Source organism: Emydura macquarii, unplaced genomic scaffold (assembly GCF_026122565.2).
Source record: "Emydura macquarii macquarii isolate MOO-44397 ecotype Brisbane River unplaced genomic scaffold, CSIRO-AGI_Emac_v2 contig_1253, whole genome shotgun sequence".
NCBI classification, from domain to species: Eukaryota; Metazoa; Chordata; order Testudines; family Chelidae; genus Emydura; species Emydura macquarii.
This window is the reverse complement of record NW_027131390.1, coordinates 18,554,726-18,575,864: the sequence shown is the minus strand read 5'-3', so window position 1 is coordinate 18,575,864 and position 21,139 is coordinate 18,554,726. Positions and strand designations below refer to the sequence as shown.

At 39.7% G+C, this 21,139-nt stretch overlaps 1 protein-coding gene across 1 annotated transcript in view; it reads right to left on the bottom strand.

The window, feature by feature from the left end:
- Positions 1-21,139, bottom strand: part of NEXMIF (neurite extension and migration factor) — a 51,406-nt gene that overhangs the window by 7,320 nt on the left and 22,947 nt on the right. The window contains 1 exon segment of the mRNA XM_067549719.1: positions 4,731-4,853. Within this exon segment, the coding sequence (XP_067405820.1) occupies positions 4,731-4,806 (76 nt within the window). The 5' untranslated portion in view covers positions 4,807-4,853.

The following is a 21,139-nucleotide window of genomic DNA, read 5'->3' as shown; positions in this document are numbered from 1 at the left end:
ACACATCCACAGAGTAGCACTTCAGTGTAGATACTACCTATGCCCAGGGGAGGGGTTCTCCCATCGGCATAGGTAATCTACCTCCCCAAGAGGCAGTAGCTAGGTCAACGGAAGAATACTTCCATCAACCTAGCACTGGCCTACACCAAGGTGCCTTGAGGAGGAAGTATGGCCAGTATTGGGATCTCCCAATTCTATGGATCTATTGATATACAAAAACGTCTAGACAAAACAGTGGCTTGTGGCTAATATTTTCACCAACAACCTGCAGTAGTGACCTTAGGAGCGTTCCTGAGCCAACAACTTCAGGATGGGGCTCACAGCCGGTCTACACTGAAAACTTACATGGGCATAGCTATGTCTCTGAGGGATGTGAAAAATCCACCTCCACCCTGAGAGATGTAGCTATGCTGTCCTAACCTCCGGTGTAGACAGTGCAAGGGCAACAGAAAAATTCTTCTCTTAACCTAGCTACTGCTTCTCAGGGTGGCGGATTAACAACAGCAATGGAAGAAACCCTCCCCCATTGCTCTGGTGAGTGTCTACACTGATGTGCTACACTGGCACAGCTGCTGCTGTGAAACTCAGTGTGAAACTGGTATGAGATCAGAATCCAGCTCATAGAGCTTAAGGCAGCTCCACACTATTGGCAGTCTTAAGGGTTGAGCCACCTTTAGCTTTAAAACCTTAAGCTGAAGTGATTTGGCATGCACCCAGCATTCCAAATAATGCTACCTTCAGGGCACTGTGAAAATGGAAATGAAAATGTTTCAAACACACCAGGCACATTACGCTCCACCTTTAAACATGCATAGCTTTAAAGCTACTGAACTGATCTCCCTGAAACGTGGGTTGCTTTTCCTTCCTCAGAGAGGACTAAAAAACAGCTGAGTTTCTCACTTCAGCCATTTTTGAGATATGAGTGTGCAAACATTTCAACTGGAATATATGGGAAAACATTTTTTGGTCCAGCTCCCTTAATTTCAAAACAAATGAACAAATTCAGCTCCAACTTAAAAAAATAAATCAACTTTGAGCTGACAGTAAGCACGGGAAATTGAGGCCAAAAGGAATATGTCTGTGAAAATTACAGTCATGTGAAAAGGGGAAGTTAAAAAAACAACAGGAACTCAGTCTTAAAGCATTCACTATCAGCTATACAATTTCCATTTTTTAGCTCTACACCTGTAAAAATGAGCTGGAGTCCTGTGAGGTGCAAATCCTGAAAAATGGATTTTTCCAGGGACTATATGGTGCTAAAGTCAAGATCATATTCAATTAAAAAGTGTATTTACCCAATGGACTGTGATGGCTTCAAAAAAAACAGAGTGGCTGAGAGCCAAGAAGAGCATTTCAGACTTAACTATGGATTTTCTGGCTTTTGTCACAGTGTGCGCCACAATTTTAACATTATTTCAGTATTTCATGGTAACTCTCAAAGTAACTCAAAAGCTGGGTGAAAACACAGCAGCCCAAATACTTGTCTACAGCCAAGGAGCGTGCCGTACAGCTGCGGAAATGGAGGGGTACAGAAGAAGCCTCCTTTGTACTCCCCAAGTTCTGAGCCTGCTTCATGCCAGGCCAATCCCTATCTGTAAGTTAGAGCTACCTAAAAGCTACTGTCTTCAAGGGGTCAGTAAAGCAGCCAGGGATTGGCAGGATGTAGAGAAGTCCTGGCTACCACCCCAAAGAACATCAGAACATAAGAACGGCCATACTGGGTCAGACCAATGTCTATCTAGACCAATATCCTATTTTCCAAGTGGCCAATGCCAGGTGCTTCAGAGGGAATGAACAGAACAGGGCAACCATCATTCACTCTCAGCTTCTGGCAATCAGAAGCTAGGAACACCCCGAGCATGGGTTTGCATCCCTGAACCTCTTAGCTAATAGCTATTGATGGACCATGAACTGATCTAATTCTTTTTTGAATCCAGTTATACTTATGGCCTTCACAACAGCCCCTGGCAATGAGTTCCACAGGTTGACTATGAATTGTGTGAAGAAGTAATTCCTTAGGTTTGTTATAAACCTGCTGCCTATTAATTTCATTAGGTGACTCCTGGTTCGTGTGTTATATGAAGGGGTAAATAATACCTTTTAATCCGCTTTCTCCACAGCATTCATGATTTTATAGAAGTCTATCATATCCCCCTTAGTCTTCTCTTTTCCAAGATGAAAAGCCCCAGTCTTTCTAATCTCTCATCAGATAGAAAGTGTTCCGTACCACTAATCATTTTTATTGTCCTTCTTTGTACCTTTTCCAATTCTAATACATCTTTTCTGAGAGGTGTGACCACAACTACATGCAGTATACAAAGTGGGGACGTACCATGGATTTATATAGTGGCATTATGATATTTTCTGTCTTAATATCTATCCCTTTCCTAATGCTTCCTAACATTCTATTAGCTTTTTTGACTGCTGCTATAAATTGAGCAGATGTTTTCAGACAGCTATCCACAGCGACTCCAAGATCTCTTTCTTGAATGGTAACAGCTAATTTAGATCCATCATTTTGTATGTGTAGCTGGGATTATGTTTTCCAGTGTGCATTCCTTTGCATTTATCAACACTGAATTTCATCTGCCATTTTGTTGCCCACTCACCCGCTTTAGTGAGGTCCCTTTGTAACTTCACAGTAAGATTTGGACTTAACTATCTTGAGTAGTTTTGTATCATCTGCAAGTTTTGCCACCTCATTGTTCACCCCTTTTTTCCAGATCATTTATGAGTATGTTGACAGCACTAGTCCCAGCACAAACTCCTGGGAGACACCACCATTTACCTCTCGGCGTTCTGAAAACTGACCATTTAGTCTTACCCTCGATTTCCTGGTTTTTAACCAATTACGGATCCAGGAGCTGACCTTCTCTCTTATCCCAAGACTGCTTACATTGCTCATGAGCCTTTGGTGAGGTACACTGTCAAAAGCTTTCTGGAATTCCAAGTATACTATATCTACTGGATCACCCTTGTCCACATGCTTGTTGACCCTCTCAAATAATTCTAATAGATTAGTGAAGTATGATTTCCCTTTACAAAAGCCGTGTTGTCTCTTCCCCACCATATTGTGTTCATCTAGGAGTCTGATAATTCTGTTCTTTACTACAGTTTCAACCGATTTGCCTGGTACTGAAGTTAGGCTTCCCAGCTTGTAATTGCCAGGATTGCCTCCGGAGCTTTTAAAAAAAATTGACGTCACATTAGCTACCCTCCAGTTACCTCTACAAAAGCTGATTTAAGCGATCGGTTACATATCACACTTAGTAGTTCTGCAGTTTCACATTTGAGTTCCTTCAGAAGGGAGATGCTGGCATAAGAACTGATGTGCTGATTCTAAGCCACAGTCCTCCTACACTACAGTGATCCTCACTGCCGTCAGGACAGAACCGGCTTTTTGTTCAGTGTCAAGTGACTGTGCAGCATTGGAAGATCTGGGCCAAAACCTTTAGAAAATTCATTACTGTACTTCAGTATTTGATTAAGACATTTTCCTATTTCTGTTTAACTGTATTTCAGGGAAGCAGTATCAGATTCTACAAATCACATCAGTTTCTATTGACAAGGTAACCATTGATTCTGTTTGGTAGCAGTAGATTAGGCACAGGCATAATGGCCAGAAAATCTTTTTGTAGCTCTAGCAACTGTCACCCACTATTACTTTACAGACTGTTTTCATGTATCTGATAAAAAATAAGATCAGCTGAAACTGACAGATATATTCTGAATTCTGTCAGGCTGGAAATCACAAATGTGTTTCATCTCTCACCAATCTATCTTCTAGGGGCACAGGCAACACCAGTGCTGTTCACCTATACATCTGGAGTTACTCTGGATTTACAGCTGTGTGAATGAGAACAGAATTTGCCCCAAAGACTTATGCTATACCAATTACTAAGTCACATTGAGCGTACAATGACTTACAGGATTGGGCCCTCAAAGATCCAAAAGGGTCAAATATCAACAGTCAGAAGGATTAAAAAGCTAATAAAAATTTTAAACAGAAACACTCAATTAACTATGTATGTTTAAATAAATTTTAGAGATGCTGTGAAGAATGAAAATGCTATTTTTTGTCTCAGTGCTAGCAACCTGAAGGCTAAATGACTTCAGAAAATGCTCAGAGGAATTTTTATTTTAATCAGGTTTCCAGACAAGCATAGTGCCAAAGAATATTCTTAATTAGTTATTGCTTTTGAAAGTAAGTATGAAACAGCTGAAAGTGACCGAAGACAAACCTACATACAAGAAACTTTGGACGTGTTCCTGAAAGATGCAAGTTATTTTCCACTGCTTTCAATGGGAGCTGAAATTACTCAGCAGTTCTCAGGATTATGACTTCACCAGTAGCACGTGTTTATGCACAGAAGAGGTGCCTATAATTCAAATATGAACTTGGGACAGCAAGTTGGAGGGGCCAAGCTGACAAAATGGTCACAACAGTATGTGCTATTAAAAAAAAAAAAAAAAAAAAAAAAAAAAACAAAATTCTGTTGTGTGTGTAGGCATGCACATATGTGTGGGGAAAAAAGCAGCAGTTGTTGCTTAGGGTTTAAAAACTGAAGATTCATAGCTGCAGCAACATATTTGCACAAAATATCCATCTGCCCCACTGCTCTACATTTTGAAGAAATCTGCAAAACTCAGAAATTTAATACATGAACTAGGAAAATAGTTGGCTTGCTGTTATCGTTGTTGCTTCGTGTGCTGCAATTATGTTTCCTTACCATTTTCTTTCACCCCATTAATCAGGATGGTTTCATGGTCTTCTGAGGCACAATCCTTATCTTGTTGGTCATCCATCAATTTAACCTCTTATTGTTCATTCCAGGCCCCACTGCATCTGCAACCTGTACATTTCCAAAAACATAATTACAGTCATTAAAATTCCTGAAATAAGCTCACAGAACTGTGAATAAAAGAAAACATCACACACACCTACTGACCCTGTTTAGGAAGACAAACTCTATTTATTATAGCAAGGTAGCTAACATATTTTCACTCTTCTACTCCAAAAGCTCCCCCAGTTCAATATATTTCAATGGAGTTAAAAAGATACCTCTCCATTTTCTTCCCCCAAAAATAACTAGCATCAGTAACACAATGTATCTGCATTTTCGGAGGAATTTTTTTACTACAACCAAGAATTTTACTTCAGTGCAATGCAAATCCAAATTTCAGTGGCTCCCCAAAGAGCATGACATGGTTAAAATGAGAGTCTACTCTTAAGGACGCCAACGACATTCCCAACACCTCAGTCAACTGCTACGGCTGCCAATGTGTTTCATTCAGTGGGCTACAGAGCCCAACAGAACAAGCACTGACATATTTTAATCAAAGAGACTCCCCATATTTTTAGTAAAATTTTCCGACTATCAACTATGTATCATTTAGAGTATTTGCATGTGACTTTAGGGAGATTAATTTTTAAGTATGACAGATGCTCTACATTTTCCAGTAACAGTCTACTTAATAATGTCGCCTGCCTGTTAAACATGCGTTCAGGAGATACACAGTCTAAAGCAGTCAGTGAGCCAGCCTGACTTCTTTGAATGGGCTGCTTGATGTGTGAGGAATCTTTGGTAGGAGGAGTACTGCAATTTGGTAAGGAGCTTAAACACATCATGGATTGACCTTAAACAAATCCATCCTGTCCATCTCTTCTGGTTTTCCAAGTGGAAGATAAACGTGCAATGATCATTCATTTCAAATAACCACAGGTGAGTATAGTTGGATGATTCCACATTTGGCTAGCCACACCTCACATATTTGAACGTCTTGCTTGCCCTTTCAAAGCACCACAAAAATGTATGTGTGGGTGGATGATCTCACATTCAGTTCATGTATTTGGAATACTGCATACTGTAATAAATGCCCTTATTTACTTGAATCTGCCATCATCTCTTTGGTATGTAGTGGTGATTCTTTAACTTACTCAGGGGCCAATCAGCGCAAGATAGAGAAGCTGAAGCCAGCTCCCTGACAGCTACCCTTCACCCCTGTCCGAGTAAATTTGTCATTCACAGTGCACACCACACTTCTCCAGAAAGAAAACAGTGATCCGGACACAAAACACTAGCAATCTTGGACGGAATGATCCATGGCCTTTTTAAAAAGATACCCACTGCACCACTGGGATTTCATTTAGGTGAGTGCATGGATGACCATAAGAATTTTTAAGAAAACATTCCCACACATTTTTTTCCTGAAGTTTTGTTCTACATCTTCCCAATGGCTCTGCTATTGAGCTGAATGAAAGCTGCTGGCCATTGAATTGAGAGTGCAGAAGACTGGCAAAATAACAATGCCACATCTGAAATGGATCCTCCTATTTAAACTTCCCATCAGTTGTTCTCCAAATCAGATCATCAAATCATCCAAATGTATTTTTTAAACCAAGGGGATGCTCAAGAAGTCTTATGCAAAACTAGTATTCCTGGAGTCAAGGTAGCTGACTCCAAAGACAGATGTGGATATACAAGAAAGCAAGATTCCGAAGATCAAATTCTATTGGACAGGAACTGTGTTTCTGTGTCTCAAAGAATGTTCTCTAAATAGTATTTCCATCTCACGCAGCCTCTCTCTATCCTGTAGGCAATAATCATATCGCAATGTATATAGAATCTTATTGTGTAGAAAAATCCTTTGATCAGTTTTCTTTGACGAAAGCAGCTGTTCCTTTTCCTATAGACGTAACAGAAAGCATGGCTAAAATCTACATTTATTTATTTTGCAGGGGCTGAAATCAAACTTAGGGCAGAGGAAGAAAAAACCCCGAATTACAAAATTAAAATATCTGGACTACTTTCTACATTTGTTTCCAACCAGGCAGTCTAAAAGCCTAAAGTGCTTTAAAAAGGTAGCTGTGTTATCAGTTACTATACTCATGAAGCCTGATTCTGCTCCCACTGATTTCAGTTTTACACTGGTGAAATTCCATTGACTTCAACTAAAATGCCACTGATTTACACATGTGAGAGCAAAACTCATCCACTTGCTTAATTCCCTATGAAGATGCTACAGTTTATTTTGCTTCTCCTCTACTAGATTCAATGATGCACTTGTTTTTCCAAGTGCGGAGCGTGAGAGTCCTCATACAAGGAGAGGACCTACTGCCGGAAGATATCCCCCTCCCCCTCAGACTGGGAGGGTCAACCACTTCTTTGCTCCAAGGCTCCAGGTTCCTGATGGGGGAGGTGGGCAGACTAGTGACAGGAACGGGCATGCCAAGGCGAGGCAAAGGAAACATCTCTTTCCCACCCACCTCCTGGCCCCAGAATGATTTACCAGAACATATCCGATAGCCTGACCTTGTATGATCTGTGGGAACCCCAACTCTGCCGGGAGTCCTTGGCTGATGATTGGACAGGAAGCTGCCAGGTGCTAGAGCTGGTTCAGAGGCACAGGGCCTCTGCACAGATAGCCCTGATCTCTTGTAGACCTCTGGGGATTCTCCAGGTTCACCGGTGGACCCTGTGGCTTGTTCCACCAAGGGCAAAAACTGCTCCCTCAAATAACTGACTGGGGACAAATTGTGCAATGGGATCTTTGGAGAGTTCCTCCCCATCCCCCCACCTCTGACACCCCTCCAACATGTTTTGCAATGGAAGGAGGGGTGATCTGCCTCACAGTATTTTCAGGCACAACAGTGTTGTTCTCAGGGATGTCTTGCAAATGCGTACAGTGGATGAAGATAAAAAACCCCAATAAACGGTGATAGCCATGTCATCTAATGTCTGGCTGCTGAAATATATATTATATATATTTCCACAGCTAGATACAGCTCTCCTGGCTCAACTTTCCCACATGCCAGCATTATCCTCTGAGGCCAAATACACATCCAAGCATGGAAAAATCCATCCTGTAAAATAAATATTCTACTGTGAGTATGAGCTGCCTGAAAAATGGAAACTAACCTATAGATATCAATTCACGGTTATAAAGAGAGATCAGATACACATTTACCTATATACACACACACAGGTTAACATTAGGTAGGTAGATGATGCGGTGGCAAAAGCTGTTTAATAGTTAAGGCTGGAACACGGAGGGTCAGTAGCCCACAGATGAGACCCAACACAGCAATTCTAATTTTCAAATACCTATTGAAGTGTCCATTGCTTGTGTTTGTTGTGGATGGCGAGGGTTGCGAGAGACATGGTAGCCAGAATTGAGGGAAATCTTTTTTATGGAGAGAGGGAGAAAAAAAACCTACCACCATGGAAGATCAGATTTTCTGCAGTGGAGTTGTAAATAAGTGCAAGTGTTGGAGTGAGGTTTGTATGTTCAGTTAGGTCTGAAAAAGAAAAACTCCAGAGAAATGAATGATTGGTCAAAGCCTCCGATGTATCTAACAGGTCTTGAAAGAATTAGGATACTTTTGAATGAAAACATATACTTTAAAAAACACATCAAGTAAATGTCTCTAAGATAGTTATGCACTGTAGAATAACAGAGCCTAGGTTTCCCCACAGAAAAACAGACACTGCACACTCTGTGTTCTCATTAATAACAAAGTCTTCCTCCTTCTTGGAGTGCTGTATTCATTAGGCCTTTCACAGAATAAAAAAACATGAATTACAAAGCCCTCGCTAACCTGGGCTCTAGGGCAGGTGCTTCCTCTGCAGGCATCAAACTGTAGCAAGTGTACAAAGAAAAAAGAAACAAAGCAGTCCAAAATATAGATACATTTCCTTCCCAGCTATGAGGGCTGGAGTCCCTCTTGTACATTTTTCTGACCTCCCATTTCCCTTCCTAATCAAGGTCAGCATATTTTATACCCCCTGCTAGATTAGCAAAAAGGGTAGCAAGAGCCACCTGCCAAGCAAATCCAATTTTATACTCCTTGCTGGATCTGTAGATGTTCCCATGGAAGATACAAGGCTACTGAGTTTTCTCTTTAGAGAACATCTTGGGGCAATCAGCTACCAGCCCTGAACTCCAAAGTACTCTTTTTGTACTCCAAAGAACCACTATACCCAGACACAGACACTGAATGACCTCATCTTCCTTCTAATTTCTAAGGCTGCCATAATCCCCCTTCAACTATTTCAAATATTCTACTTGATCCTTGATTTTTATAATAAATTGGTATCGTGTGTGGAACTATATTTAATATTTTCATTTGTCAACAGACAGGAGACCTCAGTCTGTGACTTGTTCCATTCCACGGTCCCTTAAAATGCCTAGCATAAAAGAAATCCATTCCAACTGGAGGATGGAAGAGCGAAAAATCAATGCCCTGGAAGTACTTCTTCTGCTTGTTTTATTTTACCAGTGGTGTTGGCTTTATTTATAACAGAGGCACCCAATTTTTTTCCAGCAACTTACCAGGAACCAGAGGACCAATACAATTGAATAGATTGCACCCACCCTCACCTTTAATAAGATGATCCAGACTGCAGAAAATACAGGATGCAGCATCCAACTTAGCCTGGCCGTTCAGATCAAGATGAACATTGTATAATAGGAACAGTAATCTCCATGGGCTGCATGTCTGTGTTAAAGCTTAGTGCAACCACAGGCTGCATCATAGAACACCATGGGCCACCCTTTGGCTACCTGAAACACAACTTTGAGTTGTAGTGATTCTGGAGCATGAAGGCAATCCTATAAAGCAGGGGAGCTGTTTGCGTGTAAAGTTGCTATACCTGGGACTCAGATAATTTGATACAATTTTAGTTACATGATAATATAGCATTTCTCAAATAATACAATATTCTACACTTTTCCTACAATCTTAGGCACACATGGAGCATCTTGCAGCAGTATGCATGCCAGACAAACAGAATCCACAGGAATCTTGTATAGGAAAAGTATACAATAGCCATCAGATTATGCATACTTTCAACACAGAGTAATAGTTTCAATTAGATGACATAGCAGGGCCAACAGAATTTACAGATAAGGCAGCTTCACAGTCTTATCCCCTGAACTGAATCTAAAGAAGGCTATGTGGCTGATTGAAAATTCCTTTTTAATCAGGTGTGGAAGGTAAATTTATGGGTGCTAACAAAATGATTAAAATACATGCCTTAAAGAGAAGAGAATTTATCATATTTTATAAAAACTAAGTCAATAAAGATCAGATACCACACATTTTTATGTAACGACGCAGAAAAATGTTGCTTTATTTGAGAAATAGTATGTGATTGTGTAATTAAAAACACAGGGCTTGTCTTCATGAACATTTAGTTCATAGCAAGCTGGGGTGTGAATCTATCCTGAATTAGCTTGAAACTGGACTAGATCAAAACAAACTAATGAACGGTTAATGCGCATCGACAGGATCCACATGAACAGTTAATCCACAGCAACCTAATGAGTGCTAGATTCACAACCCAACTTGCCAGATGCCTAAATGTTCATGTAGCCAAGTCCTTATTGCAGGGGTAGTCAATTATTTTTTGTAAAGGTCCAGATTTCTTGGTCAAAGTATAAGTCAAGGTCCAGACTCCAGAGAGAATAATAAAAATAATAACAATAAGAAGAAAATAAAAAGATTTCAGGGTCCATTAAAAAGCATCTGATGGTCCGGATTTGGCACACAGTCCGCCTATTGTCTCTAACGCTGCCTTACTGTAATACAGACACATAAGGCACAGAGATAAAGTTGTGCATGTACTTTAACTTTAGTATTTCCTGACTTTTGAGAGCTTACCCATGCAACCGTAATGATATCTTAACATAGTTTTTGTAGGGAATTTTAATGGTCTTTAAAACACATGTGCAGGCAGATTTGTTTAGTAGGTTCCCTGCATTTGTAAACCAACATGTCTTCTTACAGGGCTGTTTTTCACACACTCAACCTCTCTTGCATTATTCCATTCTTAATAAAGCAGTGGACATCTCCTTTTGAGAAATGGTTCATTTTTTAAAATTCCCAAACACCACTATTCACAAATTTATATGCCTCGGTGATTCACCCAACTAGATGAAGGTATCATAATTAGATATAAAGACTTGTCACTTAATTTTCTCTTTGAAATAATTTTGGTTCAGCCAGATTTTAAAGTCTGTTTCTTAAGGCAAAATACTATGTTGGGGAGATTGTAGCCTGTAAAATATCAGTCCTACTTTCCATCTTATCCAGGTGGAGTGCAAATATTTAAGGGGGAAGGAGGAACGAATTTGGGCAGCTGCTCCAACTAGCTGGGAAGCAATGTTTAGTTACGTCTTGGATATCGCGGAAAGAAGATGTGAACATGTCACCCCACGGCTGAAACATTTTTCCACGTGTTGAATTTTTCACCCATGGGTCTCAGATGTGTAATCCAAATGCTCTGGTATTGCTCTATCTTTAAACAATGTGTGATTTCTTTTTGTGCATCTGAGTGCCTCATCATCAGCCTTCTTTCATTCATAATCATAGGAATGTCACTGAATATTGGTCATACCCACTGCTGAATCCCCACCCCATAATACTAGGATCTGAGAATCTCAAATCTTCCCCCACGTTAATGAACTGAGCCTTAAAATACCCCTGTGGAGCCTGAAAACAGTAGCAGGCCCATTTTACAGATGGGAAACTGAGGCACAAAGAGGTGACATGACTTGCCCAAGAACATGCAGCAGAAGAGCAGAGGATCTGGGAGTAGAACCCAGAAGCCCACTAGACCACACTGATTTCCAGACCACCTTTTCCAGTCTCCCACGATAGCTAATTTCCAATATCACTGTGCATGTTACAGTGTGTAGGAAAGCATATACATTTATATGTCTATCCTAACCATCTGCAGCCAATCAAAAAAACATTCATCTCCTCACAGCAAGAAAGCAAGTGACCGTCACGGCTATGTTTTCTGTAGGAGTGCCCTTTTCTGGGGTCTAGACTCCTTCAATTTAAGTAACAAAAGAGAAGACGTCTGATGCACTAAACTTGTTATCTTCCATAAACCACAGGCACGCAGCTCACTGTCAATCTCTGAGCCTAGGAGAGGCCTATTAGTTGTCTAATGTCCATGCCTATGCCTGGCTAGCAAAGCACCTTCCTTTTTGTGTGGTTGTGAGTAGGAGGTTCTCTAATGATCTGGCAAACATCCTTAGCATAGTCCCCTTGTAATTATATCATCAGTACCTTGCGTGGATTCACACACACAGCTAGTTCACACTGACACTTTGCTGGTCCTATAACCATTTCCTTCTTTACTGACTATCATTCAGCATCAATTATTTTTTTGTTTGATTAAACTTTTTCAAACTAAGAGGAAGTCAATACATTTCACCATCTGCCTACATAAAGCAACAAGTTGGGGTGGGGAGAAGGGAGAATCATAACCAAAGGCATTTATCAGCTTTTGCTGGAAGTGTTAGTCTTTGCATATTGAGTAGCACTGCTGTAATTGTTTCATTAGAAGGACTCTGGTTCTGCCTGCAGCACTAACAGTGCTTAGAGTACAGAGAAAAAATACTACAGGCCACAGCAAAGATAAACTGATAAATGTTCTGTGCCTGACATTAGTTAATGCATCACATATTTATTCACTTATGGCAGCCGAAGAATCATTCCGCAGCAAAATAAAAAATAAAAATCTGGATCCGTGCACACAATATTGATGCAGAGCAAGAAATGGTGTAACAGAGATGAAGCAAGTACTGTATATGCCTTACATCTCCACTGCTAGCTACACTTGCAAGTCATTTCCCTCATCTAAGTATTTGGCTGTACTCAAAGCAAGCTTTTGCATGCTGGCTGAAAACTAACTGATCTGTCTCTGCTGAGCTTTACCTAAGGATGGCAAAGAAGTATTCTCAAGGAGACTTTGCATTGTGTTTATAACAGTATTCTAGGTAAGTCAGCAGCACTGATACAAACATAGGGATTGTAAACATATAAATAATTTTTTTAAAAAGTTGAAAGATGCTTTTAAAAATGGTTTTAATCCCCCGTACTGCTGGAGGAAGTTCTGAGCCTCAGATCACAAAGAATTCTGTAGAGATAGCATCAAACACAAACCGAAAGCAACCTATTAAATGTTAAACTAATTGTGAATTCAAGGTTACACGCAGATCCCCTAACTCATCATTTGCAATAAAACTGAATCTGCTAGAATATCTTGTAGATTCTGACAAAGCAGACCGAATGTGTGCAAGGAAAATGTGCCTGTGCTTCAAAGACAAAGCAATCATGACACGCAGACCAATAAAGCCAATTCCACTTGGTGACTGAGCATTAGTAATCCTCCAGCAAAGAGCACACTGGAGCCCCAGTCAAACTGCTGCTTACCCAAACCCCCCTCTTCCCATCCTTTATTGCTCTGTAAAAATGGGCATTATGGAAGAAGGAATGTGACTCCTAGATGAAGGCTCTGAATGGGAGGATATCCAGGATAACTCCATAAGTGCAGGGACTCAGACAACTGCTACAAATATGCAGCAAACATTTTATAACAGCAGCAGTACACGACATTACCTAACAGTTTTCATTTCCACTGTACCAACCTTAATTAATTTATCCTCAATAGTCATATGTAGATCACGCCATTATGTAGAGGGAATTTTATCACAGGAATATTTTTGTGGGACCCTCTGTTAAATTAATGGGAGGTTGGCTGCCTGTCACTAGTTTCAAGAAAACCTTTTGATGGATGGAGGAAAGCATTGGGGGCCTCTATCATCCTGCACTTTATGCTGTCATTTACAAATGTGCCACCAAATGAAAATTCTCCACTCACTCAGGTAACAAGGCAACTGTGGATGTGTGTAAATGACAATACAAGGTGCAAGGTAAGGGAGAATCAGGCCTTTAAACTCTCGTCTCATGATGAAATCTCACCTGAGAAATGGCTGTGCAGTGCAGCTGTACTGTGGTGCATAACTGAGTAACTCATAGACAGAGTAATCCCCGCTGATGCAAATGGCCGAATCTGGACAAAAAATCCAGCTTCTAAACTCAAACTAGATGTTTTTATATGGCTCATGCACATCTTTAAGACATAACGAAAGAATATGAGCTCCCAGGGCGGGGGCCAAAAGGTTGATCCTTGGATGAGTAAACAAGGGAAACTCAAGTAGGAGTCGAGAGATTATTTTAACTCTGTATTTGGCCCTGATGAGACTGCTGCTGGAATACTGTGTCCAATTTCTGGTGTCCACAAGTTCAAGTAGGATGTTGAGAAATTGTAGAGTATTTAGAGAAGAGCCACAAGAATGATTAAAAGATTAGAAAAGATGCCTTATAATGACTGATTCAAGGAGCTCAATCTCTGGTTTAACAAAGAGAAGGTTAAGGAATGACTTGATTACAGTCTATAAGTACTTATATGGGGAACAGATATTTGATAGTGGGCTCCAGTCTAGCAGAGAAAGGTATAACATGATCCAATGGCTGGAAGTTGAAGCTAGATAAATTCAAATTGGTAGCAAGGTGTAAATTTTTTAACAGTAATGATAATTAACCATTGGAACAATTTACCAATCGTTGTGGTGGATTCTCCATCACTGGCGATTTTAAAATCAAGATTTGATGTTTCTCTAAAAGATATGCTCTAGGAATTATTTTGGAAGTTTTATGGCCTGTGTTATGCAGGAGGTCAGACCAGATGATCACAATGGCCTCTTCTGGCCTTGGAATCTATAATTCTACATGGAGAGATCGAGGAAAATTAATCTGAATTATCTAAAGGTGTGAATTTGAAGTGGATTACTTAAACCACATTAAATCCTTGTGTGGACACTGTTATTCGCAAATAAAGTGGCTTTAATTCAGTTTATCTTAATTCACTTTGGAATGGAAGTTACTGCAGATTAACTTTCATGGATGTACCCGTGTAGACAACCCAATAAATTCTATGCTTAAAATGTAGGTCAACATAGGTACGGTACCCATGGGTGTCAAAAATCCACAACCCTGAGTACCGTATCTATGCTGACCTAACCCATGATATAGACACAGCTAGGTTGTTGGAAGCATGCTTCTATCGATCTAGCTACCATCACTTGGGTAAGTGGTATTTTTACAGTGATGGCAAAAAACCAATCGATGTAGGCTAAGTCTACCCTATGGAGTTATGTCGGCATCGTTATACTACCATATCTATGCTGTTATAGTCCCCATTAAGATAGTCATGGCCCAAGAAGCTCCCCTTTAATATCTACTGCTGCTGCTGGGAAAAGAGATGTGTGAAAGAAAGACAGCCGAATGAAGACTCTGCCAGCAATAACTTTGTGAAGAGGCAGGGATGGAAAGTTCACAAAGCTATATTTTTAATTAAACTTTCCCACTAGGTGAGTTTTTGCAAGCTTTCAGAGGCAGCATTCACCCAGTCACTCACCCAGAATCAAGGTACTTCAAGGGATTTAACAAAATCCATACAATACCTTGATCTTTTCATACTACCTTTTTTAGGCTTACATTTTTATTCACCTATACTCAATTAAAAGGCCTGTGAGGTAGAGATCTTGAGGATATTATGGTAGCCGTTGCAATATACAAAATACTGTACAAACAACTCAAGCCTTCTTTCAGATTTTCAGAACTGTTTTTTTTGGATGGTAGCAGCCGATTATGTGGGGCTTTCATCTATTTTGAGCTCAAATTGATTGGCAATTTTGAAGAATGTGTTGCAAATTGCTATGCTAATCATGGTAAATCAAGCCATGTAACTATATTAAAATAACATTAGCGCTGAGATAGAAACTGAGAAAAGCAAGGAAATGCTGAGTTAAGGTTTCTTGTTCTGGAATCTTCATCTTGGCCAGTTGCGCCTGGCTATTTTGTACCATTATGTGTTATGAGATTCTAGATGGCTGCTCACCGATTCAGTAATTATAATGCTTAGCACTTACAGAATGTTTTACATTTCCAAAGCACTGGGGTAATAGTTTCAGAAAAGTGAGTTTTTGTGGCACGCACAATTTTGCGACCACATTTGAATAGTGGGTACCGACTTTTGGGCTTTTGCTTCAAGCTACCTGATCAAATGCACAAATCAGAGAGTCAGGGTGTACATCTGTGGCCATCATATATTTAAAATGAAGGTGTAAACTGCATCTGGAAAAGGCCTGGCTGAAAAATACTGTATACCTCACAGGGTAAAACCATAGCTGGAGAGTCTAGGGGAGGAAAAGTTTTTGAGGCTCCCCTCACACTGAGTTTCCTCACATTCTTCTGTTGGGGAGAGAGGGGGCTGTCAGCTTGCCAAAGAAGCTGGGGATCTGCCAGAGGAATATTGGAATGGGCGTGGAGGCCCTATGCTTCTGCTATCCCTCTCCAGCACCTTGGCAGTGCGTTTCAGGGGAACCATGCTGCCAGGAAACTTAGAAAGTAGCTTCCTCTGCAAACTCCCCTTTAAGGAGGCTTTCCCAGCATGGAGGGGGCTCCAGATAAAGAGTGATACAGCCTCAGACTGCATTACCTGTTGCAGATTCTCAATGGTTTGTAGGGAAAGGGTTGTGCATCTATCCTGCCCTCCTACGTGCATTCCACACCGCACAGACAGCACTCTGTAGGAGTCCAGAAAGAAGTGGAATATGTCATGGAGACAACTGCCCCCTGCCCTTTCTCATGGGCCAAAGGAGATCAGAGTGTCCCTTCCTCATGCAGAACTGAGGAACGAATTGGGCTTTAACTAATTATTCCCCATAAAATGCCTTTGGAGGCATGCTATCCCCATTTTGCTGTGGAGGATACTGAGGCTAGCTACAATGGATCAAAATCTTCGGTCTTGTCTACCCTACAAATGTTTGCTGGTATAGCTTTTTTGGTATAATTTAAAACTAACTCAAATTAAGGTCACTTTAATTCTGAATGAGACTGTCCACACGGGAGTTTAATGGACTCTAAGTAGTCCACTTTTAATTCACACCTTTAGTTAATTTGGATGAACTTTCCTATGTCTCCCTGCGTAGCCAAGCCCTGGTATCGAACCATACAGTACTGAACACAAGTGTAACACATGGTGCCTCTCCAAAGATTAAGTCCAGTGTATTGAAAGGCTTTTTTCCTTTTTCTTTCAGTAAGCAGTATTTCCTCTCTATAGTGACTGGATCATTGGGCTGAACTGGCTCAGTGGCATTAGGGTCACTGCTACTGCTGTGCTATCAGAGTTGATTTCTCTTCTACCTAAGGTGTTGCTCCCCATTATATTGATTTGCTAATATTTCATTACTATGTCCTTCTTATGTGTTCTTTGTGTAGTTTGGGGAAAAAATGACCTCCTTATTCTCACTCTTTAGATATGATTAGGTGTGAGAGAGGTGAAGTACTGCTGAATTTATGCTAGGATTTAAAGGGAAGCTGTCAACTTGTAACTCACAAAATACTTCAGTTTTTTCACCTCTGTTAATGTAACACTATAGAAGTGAAAGATTTTAAATATCTACTTTTATTATTACTAGCTCTCTTGATTTTATCGTGAGTTTCATATTTAAAGTCTCCACATTTAAAGACTTCACATTTAAAGTCTCAGAGTCAAGAGGTTACCTGAGCATCTCATCTTTCATTTAAAACAAAATTACATTTCTAGCCCTTGCGATTGCAGAGAAAAGCATGAACACATGACCCAAGTGTAACCTAAAGGCTCAAAAAGCAGAAGGCAAATAAAAAACTATCCAAAATGTACTTTAAAAAAAAAATCATGACTTTAAAGTCAATTTCATGATTTTTTTTTAATTATCTGGGAGTTGACAATAGTGTTATTTACTTTTCAACATTTATACAGTTTGTTTACTTTTTTATATTTCACTCAGCTCAGTGAAACTCAGCCTCTCCGTTTCACTTTCTAATTTCATTCCTTAGCATGCTGTCATTATGTGTGGGGACCTAAAATGGCAGAACAATGCATTTAATTCACCGTGTTTTTACTGACAGTCAAAACAAAAAAAACTTTTGTGATAACATTTCAAATTAGATTTTGTACATTTAAAAAAAATACACACTCTCCATTTTGTACAAAAGGACCAAATCCTTTTTTTCTGCCTGTATAATTTTTTCATGCTACAACTAATAAAATAATAATAATTTATTTTAAAAATTGGTTTACTGTACCTTATTTAAAGAAAATTGTTCAGGAATGTATTTCAAGTTTTTAACATCTAGCAGTTTACCATTCAGACAACAACAACAAAATAAATCTAGAAGAGATTAAAAATCTACCTTTTAAAAATATTCAACTCTAAAATAGCACGATGGATTGAAACCATTTTTGTATTAATTTTTTTTTTAAAAATTGCATCTGGGCTGACAGCTTGAACACTGAGTTGCAGCCCAATGAGATAGAAATGCCAACTCAATCTTAACCGTAGTGTTGCTACTAGTTGCTATAATGATCTTAATCAAAGAGTATTGTGATAAAAAAGAACTCTGGTTTGACTGCCTTTGGCACATCCTAGTTATCACAGTGTCCAGATTTCACATTATGCATTCAGAGAAGTAAAATTCTTTCCCAGAAAACTCCATATTGAAGTTTTATTTTTTATTTTTAGTAAAAACGTAAGTGTATAGCACTTCTACCTTTCTTGAAATCTTTGTGAGCACTCAAAATGTTCAGAAAAGTAAATGAACTATAGAAGCCATTGTCAATCCATGCTAAATTCCAGAGGAAATGCTTTGAGCAGTGATGGCTTTACGTTTATTGTTTGTGCTGAAAATAAAGTTCCATTTGATCCCCTTATACTGAACAGGCAACTGGAGAAATGATAAAAGTATATTGAATTTTGCTGTCTATCACTTAATGCCATTCCAGAACCAGAACCAATTTTGATACTAGAGAGGAGGATTTAGTGATTGATGGGCTAAAAAGTATTTTAAACATCTATTAATGTGTGTTAAACTTGCATTTTTCAAAATTAGATGATTGATGATAATGGATAAGAGAACCGGATTTGCATGGTGAATTATATCATACGCAAGCACATATTAAGGCCCCACTACAGCAAAGCATTCAAGAATACATATAACTAAGCATGTGAATAGTTCGACTGAAGTCACTGTGACAGGTGAGACCATGGCTAAGGCGGGGTCATGTGATCTAACAGTTTTGCACCATTCTCCTCCCTGCTCAATACTTCAGTAAAATCCTTAAGGAATCTATCTGAAGGCAGTTGCTGGATTAGCTATTTTAAAACATTAATAATACCTGGCACTTCAAAGTACTGTACAAGGTTAAAGTAACAGATCCCCACAACATTCCTCCAAGGTATACAGGTACATATAATTAACCCCATATTACAAACAGGGAAACTGAGTCAGGGCTGATTTACCTAAAGCCACACAGCAAGTCAATGTCAGAGTTGGGATTAAAATGTAGGAGGCCTTTCTCCCTACACTGTCCTCTCAGTTAAATACCTTCAGCCATTTAATTTCTTGCCCATCTCTTCCTCACTCCCCCTTATGATTGTGATACAGTAGCACCCACAGACACGAAACAGGATCAGGGTTCTGTTGTGCTCGTGCTGTATAAACACACAGTAAGAGACAATCCCTGCTGTACAGATTTTAATTTATGACAACATGCAGCAGACGCTGTAACACACAATCTGAGGAAATGTGGGAAGGAGGGGGAGGGTAACACTGCCAGGAACATGTGGTTTCATAGACTGGACATGTGCACAGTTAGATGGCTTTGGGTCTCTTAAATATATTAGCTAAAAGATATAAATAAGCAAATAAAAACAAAATAAATCAATATCCATAATCTCTACCTACTGCCTAACTAAACATTATCAATAGGCAATTACCTGTTGGCATCCTGGTAGAAGTGGGACTTGTGGGTTTAACATAGTGGAGACACATTATGGTATACTGCTTGTGGAATACAAATTTTAAAATAAAAAATGTTTTGAGGTTATAGGAATATAAATAAATAAATAAATAAATAAATAAATGAAATTAGCCCACTTCCATGGAGGCTTGGAGGTTGCTTTTTTGTACCACTTAAAAAGAGATACAGGCTATTTCAAACTGGGAAGGTGAAGAGAGAAACCTTTGGAAAGTTCAATGTAGCATGGAAAGAAAGCACCCTATCTGCTTAAAAGGAGAAAGTTTTTGACATCTGAACATCTCCATTATAACATAAACCAGCAGATACCCTGGAAACTCCGTGAGCAGCTGGAGCAGTAACTAAAACACTGGACTGCAAACACATCAACTTGGGGAGTTGTTTCCAGGCTATCTGGTGCATACATGGGGTGTGTGTGCACACGCATGTGCAGGATGCACAAATTACCCACATTACACTACATATTATGCAGCAGATACTCCAACTACTTGGTGAGTTTCCAATGTAGGTACAGAAGTCTAACTTGCGAACACATGGGGGATACAGCACAACGTACCTAAACAAACAGGTCAAAGAGCAAAACCAAAATGAGAAACATTTTGAAGACACTGAAAAAGCTAACATGCCAGTAGTCTGGGTTCATATTTTAAAGAACACCACTGTCAGCAAAGAAGCTGATGAGATGATCTGAGACCCATGGTCAGCCTTGGACAGATAACATCATAGGTTAGAGAAAGACTTTTGTCCTCAAAAGATCTAATCAACACTGTTAATAATAAACTGAAGTCTGAATTTATTTATACTTTAGAAAATTGAATAAGGAGCCAGCATCTTTTCCCAGGCTGAGCCCTTGCTTGCCAAGATTCAGCATAGAAAATATTTTTTTATAGTCTAGTTGGAGATGCTGGGAGCATCTCATCACAATGGTACCACTGGGCTCTGCACTTTTATAACCAACTCTTAATTAATGCGACATCTTAGGTAAGTCAGCACTTCCCCTTAAATGATGCTATTTAACTTGTTCTCCCTCAAACACTATTTGGGTTTGCAGAGGTACTGCCAGGATCTAACACAAACGTAACAGATGGACAGGATTATTTTTAAAAACCCTTCCATATTTCTGATGATAATACAAGGCTAAGCAAACGCTCATATACCAAGACAACCCTTGCTGCCTTTATTCAAAGAGTACCATTGTCCACAGCATCTCCTCCATTGACTTTGCTGGGATTAATCACAGGATTTGGCCCAGTATATTTAAACTCCCACCCCTACAACCACCACCATCCTTTACCACTCCCCTACACTCACAGACTGAAACCTATTATCTGTTGAGTATAACCTATTCACTGTTGAGACCATTGTATAGTCTCCTGTGTAAGTGTGTCATGCATGCAAAGCAAACTTGAAGAGTTTAT